General features: G+C 54.3%; 2 protein-coding genes and 1 pseudogene across 2 annotated transcripts; all 3 read right to left on the reverse strand.

The window, feature by feature from the left end:
• Window positions 1–355: 355 nt before the first annotated feature.
• LOC146761564 (uncharacterized) lies at window positions 356–2,259 on the reverse strand (annotated as a pseudogene).
• Window positions 2,260–4,298: 2,039 nt separating this feature from the next.
• On the reverse strand, window positions 4,299–6,673 carry LOC146761565 (uncharacterized). The gene is made up of 2 exons (XM_085542618.1): window positions 6,381–6,673; window positions 4,299–6,287 (listed from the first exon to the last, which is right to left on the reverse strand). The coding sequence occupies exons 1-2, from the start codon at window positions 6,668–6,670 to the stop codon at window positions 4,733–4,735; spliced, it is 1,845 nt and encodes a 614-aa protein (XP_085398744.1). The 5' UTR covers window positions 6,671–6,673; the 3' UTR covers window positions 4,299–4,732.
• Window positions 6,674–13,131: 6,458 nt separating this feature from the next.
• LOC146761566 (uncharacterized) lies at window positions 13,132–15,889 on the reverse strand. The gene is made up of 3 exons (XM_085542619.1): window positions 15,766–15,889; window positions 15,277–15,439; window positions 13,132–15,120 (listed from the first exon to the last, which is right to left on the reverse strand). The coding sequence occupies exons 1-3, from the start codon at window positions 15,887–15,889 to the stop codon at window positions 13,566–13,568; spliced, it is 1,842 nt and encodes a 613-aa protein (XP_085398745.1). The 3' UTR covers window positions 13,132–13,565.
• Window positions 15,890–17,484: the final 1,595 nt, after the last annotated feature.

The raw sequence follows: 17,484 nt of genomic DNA on the forward strand, positions 1-17,484 counted from the left end.
TGGTGCTGCCCCTGGAAATGAACAAAGGGAAGAGCAAATCAGCCAAACTGGGCTGGCACTGGGACTGAGTCAAAGAGGGTGTAGCTGCTCTTTGAACTTACAAGTAGCAGCCACGTGGATTGGCTCACCATGACCAGCAGGAGCTGGTGTTCCCAGGTGCCCAGGACTCTTCACATTCTCATTCAGTCATTTGCTGTCTCCATGCTTGCCTGGCACCTGGTTCCGATGTTGCCTGATGCTCCTGTTGAGAAAGTCTCAGCCCCAAATACCACAGAGTCCTCCCCTATTGCCTCCTGAGATGGTTGCAGCCTTTCCCTGGGAGTTGTGAGCTGTGTCCTTAATCACGAGGCGAGACTCAGCTGTCCATGGCTGGTCCTCTTCCTTGGGGCTCCTCACTTCCCTTCTTCCTGATTTGGGAACATAGGGCTTTGCCTGCATCTAGAAGTATGGCCCATCCACTCTGGAGGCAAAGGAAGATAGGGGTGATGCAGCCATAGCAGCTTGGCAAAGATGGTGTGCCTGTCACTGAGCTCCTGTCCGTGGCTGATTGACATTTGGGCAGCTGCTTTGCTTGTGACAGTGAGGTCCTGGTAGGGGCCTGCTGGAACAAAAGCGTTCTCTGCTGGACTGTAGTGATCGATATCAGGTATCTGTAGATACGGGCCCCCATTGGCAGCTGGGCAGCATCAGCAGTCTGATTTTGGCCTTGATCGCTTTTGGCCACTTCCCCAGATCGATGTTTCTCGCCCACAGCCTCGTCCCCTCCTGTGCCTGCTGCTGCACTTGCAAGTGGAGCTGAAGTCCAGGTGCCTTCTCTGCCAGGCACACCATGTCCTTGGGCTTCGCTGCACTTGAAGCAGAGCCTTCTGGGCCTCACTCCGTCCTGCCTGTGTCCCTTACCATTCTGTGTGTCTTTCTGTGTTCTGCACAGCATGGATACGAGACACTCCGCTGCTGGCTCTGAACTTCTGTGCCCAGCATCGTCCTGGGACTGCTCCAGCCAGGAAGCCAGCAGCTGGTTCAGCTGGATTTCAGCCCTTTTGCCGACCCTGTGGAAGCCTATAAGTGCATTGAGTGTCTCTTCCGGGTTGGGCATGTCTTCCAGGCTGGTCCCTTCATGGTGTTGAGGTGGTGGCACAGCTGTGGCAGTGTTCTTACTCAAAGCCTCTTCTATCTGTGGTCCATTATTTCCTGCAGGAGCAGTCCTGCCTTGTGACTGCTCCTGGACCCCTGTGTTGCCCCCGCTGGGCACGGTGGGGATCTCAGTGTCCTGTCCTGCCTTCTCCAGAGGAGCTCCCTCGATCTGTGGCACTGTCTGCTCTTGCAAGATGGAAAAGGAGGGACCAAGATCATCCTTTTCTGTCACAGTGCCCTTCTCCTTTGTGAAGCTGACAGGACAGATCTTCTTTCTGGCTCTTCTACTGCTCCTAACTGTTCTGCTACATGTCCCGCTCATCTGGGATCTCACCAGATCTTCCTGAGGATACTCATCTGCCACTATCATGAAAGGTGCCAGAGAGTAGGCAGGCATCTGTGTTCCTCTCGTGCACTTTAGCACAGGGGTTCTGGATTATTTCTTTGAGCCAGGGGGCTTCACTGCCCTCTTCCTGGTACGAGCGTGCCTGTTCCAGCGCAGGAAGGGCGAGCGGTAGGGCACCACAGTGTGCCTGTGTGGAGAAGGATGGCAGTCTTGTAGCTCCTGGTTGGTCTCTAAGAACTTCTTGTCGAGGCCAGAACCTTCTCAGGTAGCCCAAAGCACCGCTGTATCTGCAGTTTTACCAGGTGCTGCTCCAGCTGCCTTTTCACAGCCTCATCCAGGAGCAGCGGCTTCCACACTCTGGGCACCACCTCGGCATGGGGCTCTGATGGTCGCTGAGGCATCTGGGGGGCTGAGCTTTCCTGCGCTTTTTGGGGCTCAAGTGCATCGGAAAGCATGAGGTCCGGCTGGGCCGTGGCAGCATGACCCAAAGCTGTTCCAAGCAAAGAAGGAGGAGTGCTCAGGGTTAGCTGTGAAATGCAGCTGCCTTCATGTGCACTGACAGAAGTGCAGTAGCCTTCCCTGGGAAGGGCCAGAAGGGCTCTCGAAGAGCAGCCAGCTTCTGTTGCTGCATCGTCAGCATCATCGTTCCAGGATGGAGAGGCCCTTGAAGAGCACACAGCTCCCATTGCCTCGACAGGTGTGAGGGACTCATCACTCCTAGAGGACAGGAAGACCTCTGAGGGGCTGCAAGCTTACACTGCCATATTGGAGGTGAAGGACTTGCTTTCCCTGGCATCAAGAGACTCCCTCGAAGAGCTGCATTTTTCTGCTGCCTTCATGGAAGTGAGAGAGCTGTCACTGCAAGAGGAGTCATTGGCGTCTTCTGACATCTCCATGATTGCACTGTGGGAGAAGGGGATAATGTCATGCTTTGATCCAGGACTGCTGAGTGCCTCACGACTGTCCTGCTGCTTCAGAGGAGCTGACAGGCTGCGTTACTGAGGTGGAGACCAACCCAGTGTGTGCCTCAGGTCCCCCTCATGCCTGCTGCAGTCAGAAGCTCAGGATGGGTGGGCAGCACTGTCAGGCTCTGCTGAACCTGGGTGGTAAATCCATTGCTGCTGCTGCGGCACTGCCTCTTGTATTTTAGGTCTGCGGATTTTGCCATGGCCTCCCCTCTTCATTTTCCCTTGTCAGTGCCCCATGTCCTATCCCCAACTCCATCCCCAACCCAGGCCCATCTCCACTGCCTTCCTCTCCCCTCTGATCTCACATTTCACAGAATGACAGAATGACCCGGGTTGCAAGGGACCTCAAGGATCACGTAGTTCCAACACCTCCTGCTCAGACACGGCCTCTCCTCCCAGTCAGGGCCCCCAGCCCAGCCCTGGGGATGGCCCTGGCCCCCAACATTCCCCCTCCCTGTGTTGCAAAGCCTGGGTCAGCACCAGCCCAGACTCCTACCTTCCACTTCCACAAAGTCATAATGAATACAAGCAACGATAGGATCAGCGTGATCCAGAGCATACAATAGAGGATAACGTCCTCCAGTCTGAGGAGGAAGCTGATTCCCCAGAAAGCATCCATGCCTGTGACATGCGGAGAGCAAAGCAATCGAGCTCCTCTCTTCAGTCACCTCATGGGCAAAGTGGTGCCCAGCCTCACTCCGCCCAGATTTTGGCACAGCTCAGCCAGCTCAGCCCAGCAGGGTCATGGCCAGCCCACCCCAGCACTAAGACCCGGCCCTGTGCAGGGCCACGCAAAGCCTGTGCCTCTCACCAGGATGGACTGAATCCAGAGCCCTGTGCCCTGCTCCCACTTTGGAGAGCCCATGAAGCAAGGCAGTGATGGCTGTGCTACTGCTGCATGCCCTTCCCCAATGTTTGCTCTTCCAGTGGGGTCCCTCCCCATTCTCAGTAGGTCTGTCTTTGATTGATTTATACATTTATTTATTTTTTTTAACCAAAGGGAACATTTTCCCCCTTTGTTGAAAGGAAAGGTTCCCTCCACGCATCATGCTAATGATGCCTCTTGGAGTAAGTGGATTGTGCTGATTACACAGTGAGCTTGGATGGGGAACCTCAGCCATCCAGGGATCCTAGAGGTGATCATGGACTGGCCTGAAGGCAAAAGGTTTAGAACATCACCAGCAGAAGAAGTATCACGTGCTAAAGATGTCTCACAATATAGTGAACTACCAGAAAATAAAATTTGCCCTTTTCACCGATGAATCATCACAGTATCACAGTATCACAGTCTCTTGCGGGTTGGAAGGGACCTTAGAGATCGTTGAGTCAAACCCCAGGGATTCGAGCCTCCTGTGTAGCAGAGCGGCATTTCTACCACTTGCATCACAGGGGAGATTCGAACCCAGGCCTCCGATGTTGCAAGCGGCACTTCTACCACTGCACCAATGGGGCAAATCATGTCATATTCTGGGGAAGCATCACAGATAGAAAGCTGCTGTGTGGAGCCCTGCAAAAATAGTTGCAGAGGCCCCTGAAGGTAAAGGAGAATCAAGACAGTTTGCAGAGCTAAAGGCTGTCCAGCTGGCCTTGGATGTTGCTGAACGGGAGAGGTGGCCAGTGCTTTATCTTTTTATTTTCTTTATTTTATTTAGAGTCCACACTGCCTCTTAAAGCCTCATGTGGAAGGCGGATCCCATGTCAGGCACCTGGAGAACCATCCTAATCCTCCCCTCTGCCCTCTGCCCCAAAAGGCACCAGCAGAGCTGCCCACCTTGCCCCTGCTAGCACATACGAGCAGTGAGCTGGCAATTGTGCTCCTCCACAGGAAAGAAGAGACATCTGTGAGTACATTTTAAGGGATGATTATTATTTTTATTTAGAGAGCTCCTGTTCCTTGGTGGCCCTGGCAGGGATCTGCTGCTCACTGGGTCCATGTCCCTCACTGGATGGTGCTGCCCCTGGAAATGAACAAAGGGAAGAGCAAATCAGCCAAACTGGGCTGGCACTGGGCCTGACTCAAAGAGGGTGTAGCTGGTCTTTGAACTTACAAGTAGCAGCCACGTGGATTGGCTCACCATGACCAGCAGGAGCTGGTGTTCCCAGGTGCCCAGGACTCCTCACACTCTCATTCAGTCATTTGCTGTCTCCATGCTTGCCTGGCACCTGGTTCCGATGTTGCCCGTTGCTCCTGTTGAGAAAGTCTCAGCCCCAAATACCACAGAGTCCTCCCCTATTGCCTCCTGAGATGGTTGCAGCCTTTCCCTGGGAGTTGTGAGCTGTGTCCTTAATCCCGAGGCGAGACTCGGCTGTCCATGGCTGGTCCTCTTCCTTGGGGCTCCTCACTTCCCTTCTTCCTGATTTGGGAACATAGGGCTTTGCCTGCATCTAGAAGCTTGGCCCATCCCCTCTGGAGGCAAAGGAAGATAGGGGTGATGCAGCCATAGCAGCTTGGCAAAGATGGTGTGCCTGTCACTGAGCTCCTGTCCGTGGCTGACTGACATTTGGGCAGGTGCTGTGCTTGTGACAGTGAGGTCCTGGTAGGGGCCTGCTGGAACAAAAGCGTTCTCTGCTGGACTGTAGTGATCGATATCAGGTATCTGTAGATACGGGCCCCCACTGGCTGCTGGGCAGCATCAGCAGTCTGATTCTGGCCTTGATCGCTTTTAGCCCCTTCCCCAGATCGATGTTTCTCGCCCACTGCCTCGTTCCCTCCTGTGCCTGCTGTTGCAGTTGCAAGTGGAGCTGAAGTCCAGGTGCCTTCTCTGCCAGGCACACCATGTCCTTGGGCTTCGCTGCACTTGGGACAGAGCCTTCTGGGCCTCACTCCGTCCTGCCTGAGTCCCTTACCATTCTGTGTGTCTTTCTGTGTTCTGCACAGCGTGGATACGGGACACTCAGCTGCTGGCTCTGAACTTCTGTGCCCAGCATCGTCCTGGGACTGCTCCAGCCAGGAAGACAGCAGCTGGTTCAGCTGGTTTTCAGCCCTTGTGCCGACCCTGTAGAAGCCTATAAGTGCTTTGACTGTCTCTTCCAGGTTGGGCGTGTCTTCCAGGCTGGTCCCTTCATGGTGTTGAGGTGGTGGCACAGCTGTGGCAGTGTCCTTACTCATCTGTGGTGCATTATTTCCTGCAGGAGCAGTCCTGCCTTGTGACAGCTCCTGGACCCCTGTGTTGCCCCCGCTGGGCACGGTGGGGATCTCAGTGTCCTGTCCTGCCTTCTCCAGAGGAGCTCCCTTGATCTGTGGCACTGTCTGCTCTTTCAGGATGGAAAAGGAGGGACCAAGATCATCCTCTTCTGTCACAGTGCCCTTCTCCTCTGTGAAGCTGACAGGACAGATCTTCATTCTCGATTTTCTGCTGCTTCTAACTGTTCTGCTACGTATCCCGCTCATCTGAGATTTCACCAGATCTTCCTGAGGATACTCTTCTGCCACGATCCTGAAAGCTGACAGAGAGTAGGCAGGCATCTGTGTTCCTCTTGTGCACTTTATCACAGGGGCTCTGGACTTTTTCTTTGAGCCAGGGGGCTTCACTGCCCTCTTCCTGGTACGAGCGTGCCTGTTCCAGCACAGGAAGGGCGAGCAGTAGGGCTCCACAGTGTGCCTGTGTGGAGAAGGATGGCAGTCTTGTGGCTCCTGGCTGGTCTCTGAGAACTTCTTGTAGGAGGCCAGAACCTTCTCTGGTAGCCCAAAGCACCGCTGTATCTGCAGTTTTACCAGGTGCTGCTCCAGCTGCCTTTTCACAGCCTCATCCAGGAGCAGCGGCTTCCACACTCTGGGCACCACCTCGGCATGGGGCTCTGATGGTCGCTGAGGCATCTGGGGGCTGAGCTTTCCTGCGCTTTTTGGGGCTCAAGTGCATCGGAAAGCATGAGGTCCGGCTGGGCCGTGGCAGATTGACCCGAAGCTGTTCCAAGCAAAGGAGGAGGAGTGCTAAGGGTTAGCTGTTCCAAGCAAAGGAGGAGGAGTGCTCAGGGTTAGCTGTTCCATGCAGCTGCCTTCATGTGCACTGACAGAAGCGCAGTAGCCTTCCCTGGGAAGGGCCAGAAGGGCTCTCGAAGAGCAGCCAGCTTCTGTTGCTGCATCGTCAGCAAGGGAGCTGTCGTTCCAGGATGGAGAGGCCCTTGAAGAGCACACAGCTCCCATTGCCTTGACAGGCGTGAGGGACTCATCACTCCTAGAGGACAGGAAGACCTCTGAGGGGCTGCGAGCTCCCACTGCCATATTGGAGGTGAGGGACTTGTTCCCCTTGCATCAAGAGACTCCCTTGAAGAGCTGCATTTTTCTGCTGCCTTCATGGAAGTGAGAGAGCTGTCACTGCAAGAGGAGTCATTGGTGTCTTCTGACATCTCCATGATTGCACTGTGGGAGAAGGGGATAATGTCATGCTTTGATCCAGGACTGCTGAGTGCCTCACGACTGTCCTGCTGCTTCAGAGGAGCTGACAGGCTGCGTTACTGAGGTGGAGACCAACCCAGTGTGTGCCTCAGGTCCCCCTCATGCCTGCTGCAGTCAGAAGCTCAGGATGGGTGGGCAGCACTGTCAGGCTCTGCTGAACCTGGGTGGTAAATCCATTGCTGCTGCTGCGGCACTGCCTCTTGTATTTTAGGTCTGCGGATTTTGCCATGGCCTCCCCTCTTCATTTTCCCTTGTCAGTGCCCCATGTCCTATCCCCAACTCCATCCCCAACCCAGGCCCATCTCCACTGCCTTCCTCTCCCCTCTGATCTCACATTTCACAGAATGACAGAATGACCCGGGTTGCAAGGGACCTCAAGGATCACGTAGTTCCAACACCTCCTGCTCAGACACGGCCTCTCCTCCCAGTCAGGGCCCCCAGCCCAGCCCTGGGGATGGCCCTGGCCCCCAACATTCCCCCTCCCTGTGTTGCAAAGCCTGGGTCAGCACCAGCCCAGACTCCTACCTTCCACTTCCACAAAGTCATAATGAATACAAGCAACGATAGGATCAGCGTGATCCAGAGCATACAATAGAGGATAACGTCCTCCAGTCTGAGGAGGAAGCTGATTCCCCAGAAAGCATCCATGCCTGTGACATGCGGAGAGCAAAGCAATCGAGCTCCTCTCTTCAGTCACCTCATGGGCAAAGTGGTGCCCAGCCTCACTCCGCCCAGATTTTGGCACAGCTCAGCCAGCTCAGCCCAGCAGGGTCATGGCCAGCCCACCCCAGCACTAAGACCCGGCCCTGTGCAGGGCCACGCAAAGCCTGTGCCTCTCACCAGGATGGACTGAATCCAGAGCCCTGTGCCCTGCTCCCACTTTGGAGAGCCCATGAAGCAAGGCAGTGATGGCTGTGCTACTGCTGCATGCCCTTCCCCAATGTTTGCTCTTCCAGTGGGGTCCCTCCCCATTCTCAGTAGGTCTGTCTTTGATTGATTTATACATTTATTTATTTTTTTTAACCAAAGGGAACATTTTCCCCCTTTGTTGAAAGGAAAGGTTCCCTCCACGCATCATGCTAATGATGCCTCTTGGAGTAAGTGGATTGTGCTGATTACACAGTGAGCTTGGATGGGGAACCTCAGCCATCCAGGGATCCTAGAGGTGATCATGGACTGGCCTGAAGGCAAAAGGTTTAGAACATCACCAGCAGAAGAAGTATCACGTGCTAAAGATGTCTCACAATATAGTGAACTACCAGAAAATAAAATTTGCCCTTTTCACCGATGAATCATCACAGTATCACAGTATCACAGTCTCTTGCGGGTTGGAAGGGACCTTAGAGATCGTTGAGTCAAACCCCAGGGATTCGAGCCTCCTGTGTAGCAGAGCGGCATTTCTACCACTTGCATCACAGGGGAGATTCGAACCCAGGCCTCCGATGTTGCAAGCGGCACTTCTACCACTGCACCAATGGGGCAAATCATGTCATATTCTGGGGAAGCATCACAGATAGAAAGCTGCTGTGTGGAGCCCTGCAAAAATAGTTGCAGAGGCCCCTGAAGGTAAAGGAGAATCAAGACAGTTTGCAGAGCTAAAGGCTGTCCAGCTGGCCTTGGATGTTGCTGAACGGGAGAGGTGGCCAGTGCTTTATCTTTTTATTTTCTTTATTTTATTTAGAGTCCACACTGCCTCTTAAAGCCTCATGTGGAAGGCGGATCCCATGTCAGGCACCTGGAGAACCATCCTAATCCTCCCCTCTGCCCTCTGCCCCAAAAGGCACCAGCAGAGCTGCCCACCTTGCCCCTGCTAGCACATACGAGCAGTGAGCTGGCAATTGTGCTCCTCCACAGGAAAGAAGAGACATCTGTGAGTACATTTTAAGGGATGATTATTATTTTTATTTAGAGAGCTCCTGTTCCTTGGTGGCCCTGGCAGGGATCTGCTGCTCACTGGGTCCATGTCCCTCACTGGATGGTGCTGCCCCTGGAAATGAACAAAGGGAAGAGCAAATCAGCCAAACTGGGCTGGCACTGGGCCTGACTCAAAGAGGGTGTAGCTGGTCTTTGAACTTACAAGTAGCAGCCACGTGGATTGGCTCACCATGACCAGCAGGAGCTGGTGTTCCCAGGTGCCCAGGACTCCTCACACTCTCATTCAGTCATTTGCTGTCTCCATGCTTGCCTGGCACCTGGTTCCGATGTTGCCCGTTGCTCCTGTTGAGAAAGTCTCAGCCCCAAATACCACAGAGTCCTCCCCTATTGCCTCCTGAGATGGTTGCAGCCTTTCCCTGGGAGTTGTGAGCTGTGTCCTTAATCCCGAGGCGAGACTCGGCTGTCCATGGCTGGTCCTCTTCCTTGGGGCTCCTCACTTCCCTTCTTCCTGATTTGGGAACATAGGGCTTTGCCTGCATCTAGAAGCTTGGCCCATCCCCTCTGGAGGCAAAGGAAGATAGGGGTGATGCAGCCATAGCAGCTTGGCAAAGATGGTGTGCCTGTCACTGAGCTCCTGTCCGTGGCTGACTGACATTTGGGCAGGTGCTGTGCTTGTGACAGTGAGGTCCTGGTAGGGGCCTGCTGGAACAAAAGCGTTCTCTGCTGGACTGTAGTGATCGATATCAGGTATCTGTAGATACGGGCCCCCACTGGCTGCTGGGCAGCATCAGCAGTCTGATTCTGGCCTTGATCGCTTTTAGCCCCTTCCCCAGATCGATGTTTCTCGCCCACAGCCTCGTCCCCTCCTGTGCCTGCTGTTGCAGTTGCAAGTGGAGCTGAAGTCCAGGTGCCTTCTCTGCCAGGCACACCATGTCCTTGGGCTTCGCTGCACTTGGGACAGAGCCTTCTGGGCCTCACTCCGTCCTGCCTGAGTCCCTTACCATTCTGTGTGTCTTTCTGTGTTCTGCACAGCGTGGATACGGGACACTCAGCTGCTGGCTCTGAACTTCTGTGCCCAGCATCGTCCTGGGACTGCTCCAGCCAGGAAGACAGCAGCTGGTTCAGCTGGTTTTCAGCCCTTGTGCCGACCCTGTAGAAGCCTATAAGTGCTTTGACTGTCTCTTCCAGGTTGGGCGTGTCTTCCAGGCTGGTCCCTTCATGGTGTTGAGGTGGTGGCACAGCTGTGGCAGTGTCCTTACTCATCTGTGGTGCATTATTTCCTGCAGGAGCAGTCCTGCCTTGTGACAGCTCCTGGACCCCTGTGTTGCCCCCGCTGGGCACGGTGGGGATCTCAGTGTCCTGTCCTGCCTTCTCCAGAGGAGCTCCCTTGATCTGTGGCACTGTCTGCTCTTTCAGGATGGAAAAGGAGGGACCAAGATCATCCTCTTCTGTCACAGTGCCCTTCTCCTCTGTGAAGCTGACAGGACAGATCTTCATTCTCGATTTTCTGCTGCTTCTAACTGTTCTGCTACGTATCCCGCTCATCTGAGATTTCACCAGATCTTCCTGAGGATACTCTTCTGCCACGATCCTGAAAGCTGACAGAGAGTAGGCAGGCATCTGTGTTCCTCTTGTGCACTTTATCACAGGGGCTCTGGACTTTTTCTTTGAGCCAGGGGGCTTCACTGCCCTCTTCCTGGTACGAGCGTGCCTGTTCCAGCACAGGAAGGGCGAGCAGTAGGGCTCCACAGTGTGCCTGTGTGGAGAAGGATGGCAGTCTTGTGGCTCCTGGCTGGTCTCTGAGAACTTCTTGTAGGAGGCCAGAACCTTCTCTGGTAGCCCAAAGCACCGCTGTATCTGCAGTTTTACCAGGTGCTGCTCCAGCTGCCTTTTCACAGCCTCATCCAGGAGCAGCGGCTTCCACACTCTGGGCACCACCTCGGCATGGGGCTCTGATGGTCGCTGAGGCATCTGGGGGCTGAGCTTTCCTGCGCTTTTTGGGGCTCAAGTGCATCGCTGGGCCGTGGCAGATTGACCCGAAGCTGTTCCAAGCAAAGGAGGAGGAGTGCTAAGGGTTAGCTGTTCCAAGCAAAGGAGGAGGAGTGCTCAGGGTTAGCTGTTCCATGCAGCTGCCTTCATGTGCACTGACAGAAGCGCAGTAGCCTTCCCTGGGAAGGGCCAGAAGGGCTCTCGAAGAGCAGCCAGCTTCTGTTGCTGCATCGTCAGCAAGGGAGCTGTCGTTCCAGGATGGAGAGGCCCTTGAAGAGCACACAGCTCCCATTGCCTTGACAGGCGTGAGGGACTCATCACTCCTAGAGGACAGGAAGACCTCTGAGGGGCTGCGAGCTCCCACTGCCATATTGGAGGTGAGGGACTTGTTCCCCTTGCATCAAGAGACTCCCTTGAAGAGCTGCATTTTTCTGCTGCCTTCATGGAAGTGAGAGAGCTGTCACTGCAAGAGGAGTCATTGGTGTCTTCTGACATCTCCATGATTGCACTGTGGGAGAAGGGGATAATGTCATGCTTTGATCCAGGACTGCTGAGTGCCTCACGACTGTCCTGCTGCTTCAGAGGAGCTGACAGGCTGCGTTACTGAGGTGGAGACCAACCCAGTGTGTGCCTCAGGTCCCCCTCATGCCTGCTGCAGTCAGAAGCTCAGGATGGGTGGGCAGCACTGTCAGGCTCTGCTGAACCTGGGTGGTAAATCCATTGCTGCTGCTGCGGCACTGCCTCTTGTATTTTAGGTCTGCGGATTTTGCCATGGCCTCCCCTCTTCATTTTCCCTTGTCAGTGCCCCATGTCCTATCCCCAACTCCATCCCCAACCCAGGCCCATCTCCACTGCCTTCCTCTCCCCTCTGATCTCACATTTCACAGAATGACAGAATGACCCGGGTTGCAAGGGACCTCAAGGATCACGTAGTTCCAACACCTCCTGCTCAGACACGGCCTCTCCTCCCAGTCAGGGCCCCCAGCCCAGCCCTGGGGATGGCCCTGGCCCCCAACATTCCCCCTCCCTGTGTTGCAAAGCCTGGGTCAGCACCAGCCCAGACTCCTACCTTCCACTTCCACAAAGTCATAATGAATACAAGCAACGATAGGATCAGCGTGATCCAGAGCATACAATAGAGGATAACGTCCTCCAGTCTGAGGAGGAAGCTGATTCCCCAGAAAGCATCCATGCCTGTGACATGCGGAGAGCAAAGCAATCGAGCTCCTCTCTTCAGTCACCTCATGGGCAAAGTGGTGCCCAGCCTCACTCCGCCCAGATTTTGGCACAGCTCAGCCAGCTCAGCCCAGCAGGGTCATGGCCAGCCCACCCCAGCACTAAGACCCGGCCCTGTGCAGGGCCACGCAAAGCCTGTGCCTCTCACCAGGATGGACTGAATCCAGAGCCCTGTGCCCTGCTCCCACTTTGGAGAGCCCATGAAGCAAGGCAGTGATGGCTGTGCTACTGCTGCATGCCCTTCCCCAATGTTTGCTCTTCCAGTGGGGTCCCTCCCCATTCTCAGTAGGTCTGTCTTTGATTGATTTATACATTTATTTATTTTTTTTAACCAAAGGGAACATTTTCCCCCTTTGTTGAAAGGAAAGGTTCCCTCCACGCATCATGCTAATGATGCCTCTTGGAGTAAGTGGATTGTGCTGATTACACAGTGAGCTTGGATGGGGAACCTCAGCCATCCAGGGATCCTAGAGGTGATCATGGACTGGCCTGAAGGCAAAAGGTTTAGAACATCACCAGCAGAAGAAGTATCACGTGCTAAAGATGTCTCACAATATAGTGAACTACCAGAAAATAAAATTTGCCCTTTTCACCGATGAATCATCACAGTATCACAGTATCACAGTCTCTTGCGGGTTGGAAGGGACCTTAGAGATCGTTGAGTCAAACCCCAGGGATTCGAGCCTCCTGTGTAGCAGAGCGGCATTTCTACCACTTGCATCACAGGGGAGATTCGAACCCAGGCCTCCGATGTTGCAAGCGGCACTTCTACCACTGCACCAATGGGGCAAATCATGTCATATTCTGGGGAAGCATCACAGATAGAAAGCTGCTGTGTGGAGCCCTGCAAAAATAGTTGCAGAGGCCCCTGAAGGTAAAGGAGAATCAAGACAGTTTGCAGAGCTAAAGGCTGTCCAGCTGGCCTTGGATGTTGCTGAACGGGAGAGGTGGCCAGTGCTTTATCTTTTTATTTTCTTTATTTTATTTAGAGTCCACACTGCCTCTTAAAGCCTCATGTGGAAGGCGGATCCCATGTCAGGCACCTGGAGAACCATCCTAATCCTCCCCTCTGCCCTCTGCCCCAAAAGGCACCAGCAGAGCTGCCCACCTTGCCCCTGCTAGCACATACGAGCAGTGAGCTGGCAATTGTGCTCCTCCACAGGAAAGAAGAGACATCTGTGAGTACATTTTAAGGGATGATTATTATTTTTATTTAGAGAGCTCCTGTTCCTTGGTGGCCCTGGCAGGGATCTGCTGCTCACTGGGTCCATGTCCCTCACTGGATGGTGCTGCCCCTGGAAATGAACAAAGGGAAGAGCAAATCAGCCAAACTGGGCTGGCACTGGGCCTGACTCAAAGAGGGTGTAGCTGGTCTTTGAACTTACAAGTAGCAGCCACGTGGATTGGCTCACCATGACCAGCAGGAGCTGGTGTTCCCAGGTGCCCAGGACTCCTCACACTCTCATTCAGTCATTTGCTGTCTCCATGCTTGCCTGGCACCTGGTTCCGATGTTGCCCGTTGCTCCTGTTGAGAAAGTCTCAGCCCCAAATACCACAGAGTCCTCCCCTATTGCCTCCTGAGATGGTTGCAGCCTTTCCCTGGGAGTTGTGAGCTGTGTCCTTAATCCCGAGGCGAGACTCGGCTGTCCATGGCTGGTCCTCTTCCTTGGGGCTCCTCACTTCCCTTCTTCCTGATTTGGGAACATAGGGCTTTGCCTGCATCTAGAAGCTTGGCCCATCCCCTCTGGAGGCAAAGGAAGATAGGGGTGATGCAGCCATAGCAGCTTGGCAAAGATGGTGTGCCTGTCACTGAGCTCCTGTCCGTGGCTGACTGACATTTGGGCAGGTGCTGTGCTTGTGACAGTGAGGTCCTGGTAGGGGCCTGCTGGAACAAAAGCGTTCTCTGCTGGACTGTAGTGATCGATATCAGGTATCTGTAGATACGGGCCCCCACTGGCTGCTGGGCAGCATCAGCAGTCTGATTCTGGCCTTGATCGCTTTTAGCCCCTTCCCCAGATCGATGTTTCTCGCCCACAGCCTCGTCCCCTCCTGTGCCTGCTGTTGCAGTTGCAAGTGGAGCTGAAGTCCAGGTGCCTTCTCTGCCAGGCACACCATGTCCTTGGGCTTCGCTGCACTTGGGACAGAGCCTTCTGGGCCTCACTCCGTCCTGCCTGAGTCCCTTACCATTCTGTGTGTCTTTCTGTGTTCTGCACAGCGTGGATACGGGACACTCAGCTGCTGGCTCTGAACTTCTGTGCCCAGCATCGTCCTGGGACTGCTCCAGCCAGGAAGACAGCAGCTGGTTCAGCTGGTTTTCAGCCCTTGTGCCGACCCTGTAGAAGCCTATAAGTGCTTTGACTGTCTCTTCCAGGTTGGGCGTGTCTTCCAGGCTGGTCCCTTCATGGTGTTGAGGTGGTGGCACAGCTGTGGCAGTGTCCTTACTCATCTGTGGTGCATTATTTCCTGCAGGAGCAGTCCTGCCTTGTGACAGCTCCTGGACCCCTGTGTTGCCCCCGCTGGGCACGGTGGGGATCTCAGTGTCCTGTCCTGCCTTCTCCAGAGGAGCTCCCTTGATCTGTGGCACTGTCTGCTCTTTCAGGATGGAAAAGGAGGGACCAAGATCATCCTCTTCTGTCACAGTGCCCTTCTCCTCTGTGAAGCTGACAGGACAGATCTTCATTCTCGATTTTCTGCTGCTTCTAACTGTTCTGCTACGTATCCCGCTCATCTGAGATTTCACCAGATCTTCCTGAGGATACTCTTCTGCCACGATCCTGAAAGCTGACAGAGAGTAGGCAGGCATCTGTGTTCCTCTTGTGCACTTTATCACAGGGGCTCTGGACTTTTTCTTTGAGCCAGGGGGCTTCACTGCCCTCTTCCTGGTACGAGCGTGCCTGTTCCAGCACAGGAAGGGCGAGCAGTAGGGCTCCACAGTGTGCCTGTGTGGAGAAGGATGGCAGTCTTGTGGCTCCTGGCTGGTCTCTGAGAACTTCTTGTAGGAGGCCAGAACCTTCTCTGGTAGCCCAAAGCACCTCTGTATCTGCAGTTTTACCAGGTGCTGCTCCAGCTGCCTTTTCACAGCCTCATCCAGGAGCAGCGGCTTCCACACTCTGGGCACCACCTCGGCATGGGGCTCTGATGGTCGCTGAGGCATCTGGGGGCTGAGCTTTCCTGCGCTTTTTGGGGCTCAAGTGCATCGCTGGGCCGTGGCAGATTGACCCGAAGCTGTTCCAAGCAAAGGAGGAGGAGTGCTAAGGGTTAGCTGTTCCAAGCAAAGGAGGAGGAGTGCTCAGGGTTAGCTGTTCCATGCAGCTGCCTTCATGTGCACTGACAGAAGCGCAGTAGCCTTCCCTGGGAAGGGCCAGAAGGGCTCTCGAAGAGCAGCCAGCTTCTGTTGCTGCATCGTCAGCAAGGGAGCTGTCGTTCCAGGATGGAGAGGCCCTTGAAGAGCACACAGCTCCCATTGCCTTGACAGGCGTGAGGGACTCATCACTCCTAGAGGACAGGAAGACCTCTGAGGGGCTGCGAGCTCCCACTGCCATATTGGAGGTGAGGGACTTGTTCCCCTTGCATCAAGAGACTCCCTTGAAGAGCTGCATTTTTCTGCTGCCTTCATGGAAGTGAGAGAGCTGTCACTGCAAGAGGAGTCATTGGTGTCTTCTGACATCTCCATGATTGCACTGTGGGAGAAGGGGATAATGTCATGCTTTGATCCAGGACTGCTGAGTGCCTCACGACTGTCCTGCTGCTTCAGAGGAGCTGACAGGCTGCGTTACTGAGGTGGAGACCAACCCAGTGTGTGCCTCAGGTCCCCCTCATGCCTGCTGCAGTCAGAAGCTCAGGATGGGTGGGCAGCACTGTCAGGCTCTGCTGAACCTGGGTGGTAAATCCATTGCTGCTGCTGCGGCACTGCCTCTTGTATTTTAGGTCTGCGGATTTTGCCATGGCCTCCCCTCTTCATTTTCCCTTGTCAGTGCCCCATGTCCTATCCCCAACTCCATCCCCAACCCAGGCCCATCTCCACTGCCTTCCTCTCCCCTCTGATCTCACATTTCACAGAATGACAGAATGACCCGGGTTGCAAGGGACCTCAAGGATCACGTAGTTCCAACACCTCCTGCTCAGACACGGCCTCTCCTCCCAGTCAGGGCCCCCAGCCCAGCCCTGGGGATGGCCCTGGCCCCCAACATTCCCCCTCCCTGTGTTGCAAAGCCTGGGTCAGCACCAGCCCAGACTCCTACCTTCCACTTCCACAAAGTCATAATGAATACAAGCAACGATAGGATCAGCGTGATCCAGAGCATACAATAGAGGATAACATCCTCCAGTCTGAGGAGGAAGCTGATTCCCCAGAAAGCATCCATGCCTGTGACATGCGGAGAGCAAAGCAATCGAGCTCCTCTCTTCAGTCACCTCATGGGCAAAGTGGTGCCCAGCCTCACTCCGCCCAGATTTTGGCACAGCTCAGCCAGCTCAGCCCAGCAGGGTCATGGCCAGCCCACCCCAGCACTAAGACCCGGCCCTGTGCAGGGCCACGCAAAGCCTGTGCCTCTCACCAGGATGGACTGAATCCAGAGCCCTGTGCCCTGCTCCCACTTTGGAGAGCCCATGAAGCAAGGCAGTGATGGCTGTGCTACTGCTGCATGCCCTTCCCCAATGTTTGCTCTTCCAGTGGGGTCCCTCCCCATTCTCAGTAGGTCTGTCTTTGATTGATTTATACATTTATTTATTTTTTTTAACCAAAGGGAACATTTTCCCCCTTTGTTGAAAGGAAAGGTTCCCTCCACGCATCATGCTAATGATGCCTCTTGGAGTAAGTGGATTGTGCTGATTACACAGTGAGCTTGGATGGGGAACCTCAGCCATCCAGGGATCCTAGAGGTGATCATGGACTGGCCTGAAGGCAAAAGGTTTAGAACATCACCAGCAGAAGAAGTATCACGTGCTAAAGATGTCTCACAATATAGTGAACTACCAGAAAATAAAATTTGCCCTTTTCACCGATGAATCATCACAGTATCACAGTATCACAGTCTCTTGCGGGTTGGAAGGGACCTTAGAGATCGTTGAGTCAAACCCCAGGGATTCGAGCCTCCTGTGTAGCAGAGCGGCATTTCTACCACTTGCATCACAGGGGAGATTCGAACCCAGGCCTCCGATGTTGCAAGCGGCACTTCTACCACTGCACCAATGGGGCAAATCATGTCATATTCTGGGGAAGCATCACAGATAGAAAGCTGCTGTGTGGAGCCCTGCAAAAATAGTTGCAGAGGCCCCTGAAGGTAAAGGAGAATCAAGACAGTTTGCAGAGCTAAAGGCTGTCCAGCTGGCCTTGGATGTTGCTGAACGGGAGAGGTGGCCAGTGCTTTATCTTTTTATTTTCTTTATTTTATTTAGAGTCCACACTGCCTCTTAAAGCCTCATGTGGAAGGCGGATCCCATGTCAGGCACCTGGAGAACCATCCTAATCCTCCCCTCTGCCCTCTGCCCCAAAAGGCACCAGCAGAGCTGCCCACCTTGCCCCTGCTAGCACATACGAG

This window comes from Coturnix japonica, chromosome 3 (genome assembly GCF_054131305.1).
Source record: "Coturnix japonica strain WE chromosome 3, WE-NBRP24, whole genome shotgun sequence".
NCBI classification, from domain to species: Eukaryota; Metazoa; Chordata; class Aves; order Galliformes; family Phasianidae; genus Coturnix; species Coturnix japonica.

What these genes read in the sequence shown, in the direction of transcription:
- LOC146761565 (XM_085542618.1), bottom strand. Translation starts at nt 6,670, where the DNA reads ATGGCAGTGGGAGCTCGCAGCCCCTCAGAGGTCTTCCTGTCCTCTAGG. An exon ending in CTTGGAACAGCTAACCCTTA is followed by an intron (nt 6,288 to 6,380) that starts GCACTCCTCCTC and finishes AGCCCCAAAAAG; the next exon opens with CGCAGGAAAGCTCAGCCCCC.
- LOC146761566 (XM_085542619.1), bottom strand. Translation starts at nt 15,889, where the DNA reads ATGGCAAAATCCGCAGACCTAAAATACAAGAGGCAGTGCCGCAGCAGC. An exon ending in TGAGCTTCTGACTGCAGCAG is followed by an intron (nt 15,440 to 15,765) that starts GCATGAGGGGGA and finishes CCTGTCCTCTAG; the next exon opens with GAGTGATGAGTCCCTCACGC. An exon ending in GGGAAGGCTACTGCGCTTCT is followed by an intron (nt 15,121 to 15,276) that starts GTCAGTGCACAT and finishes AGCCCCAAAAAG; the next exon opens with CGCAGGAAAGCTCAGCCCCC.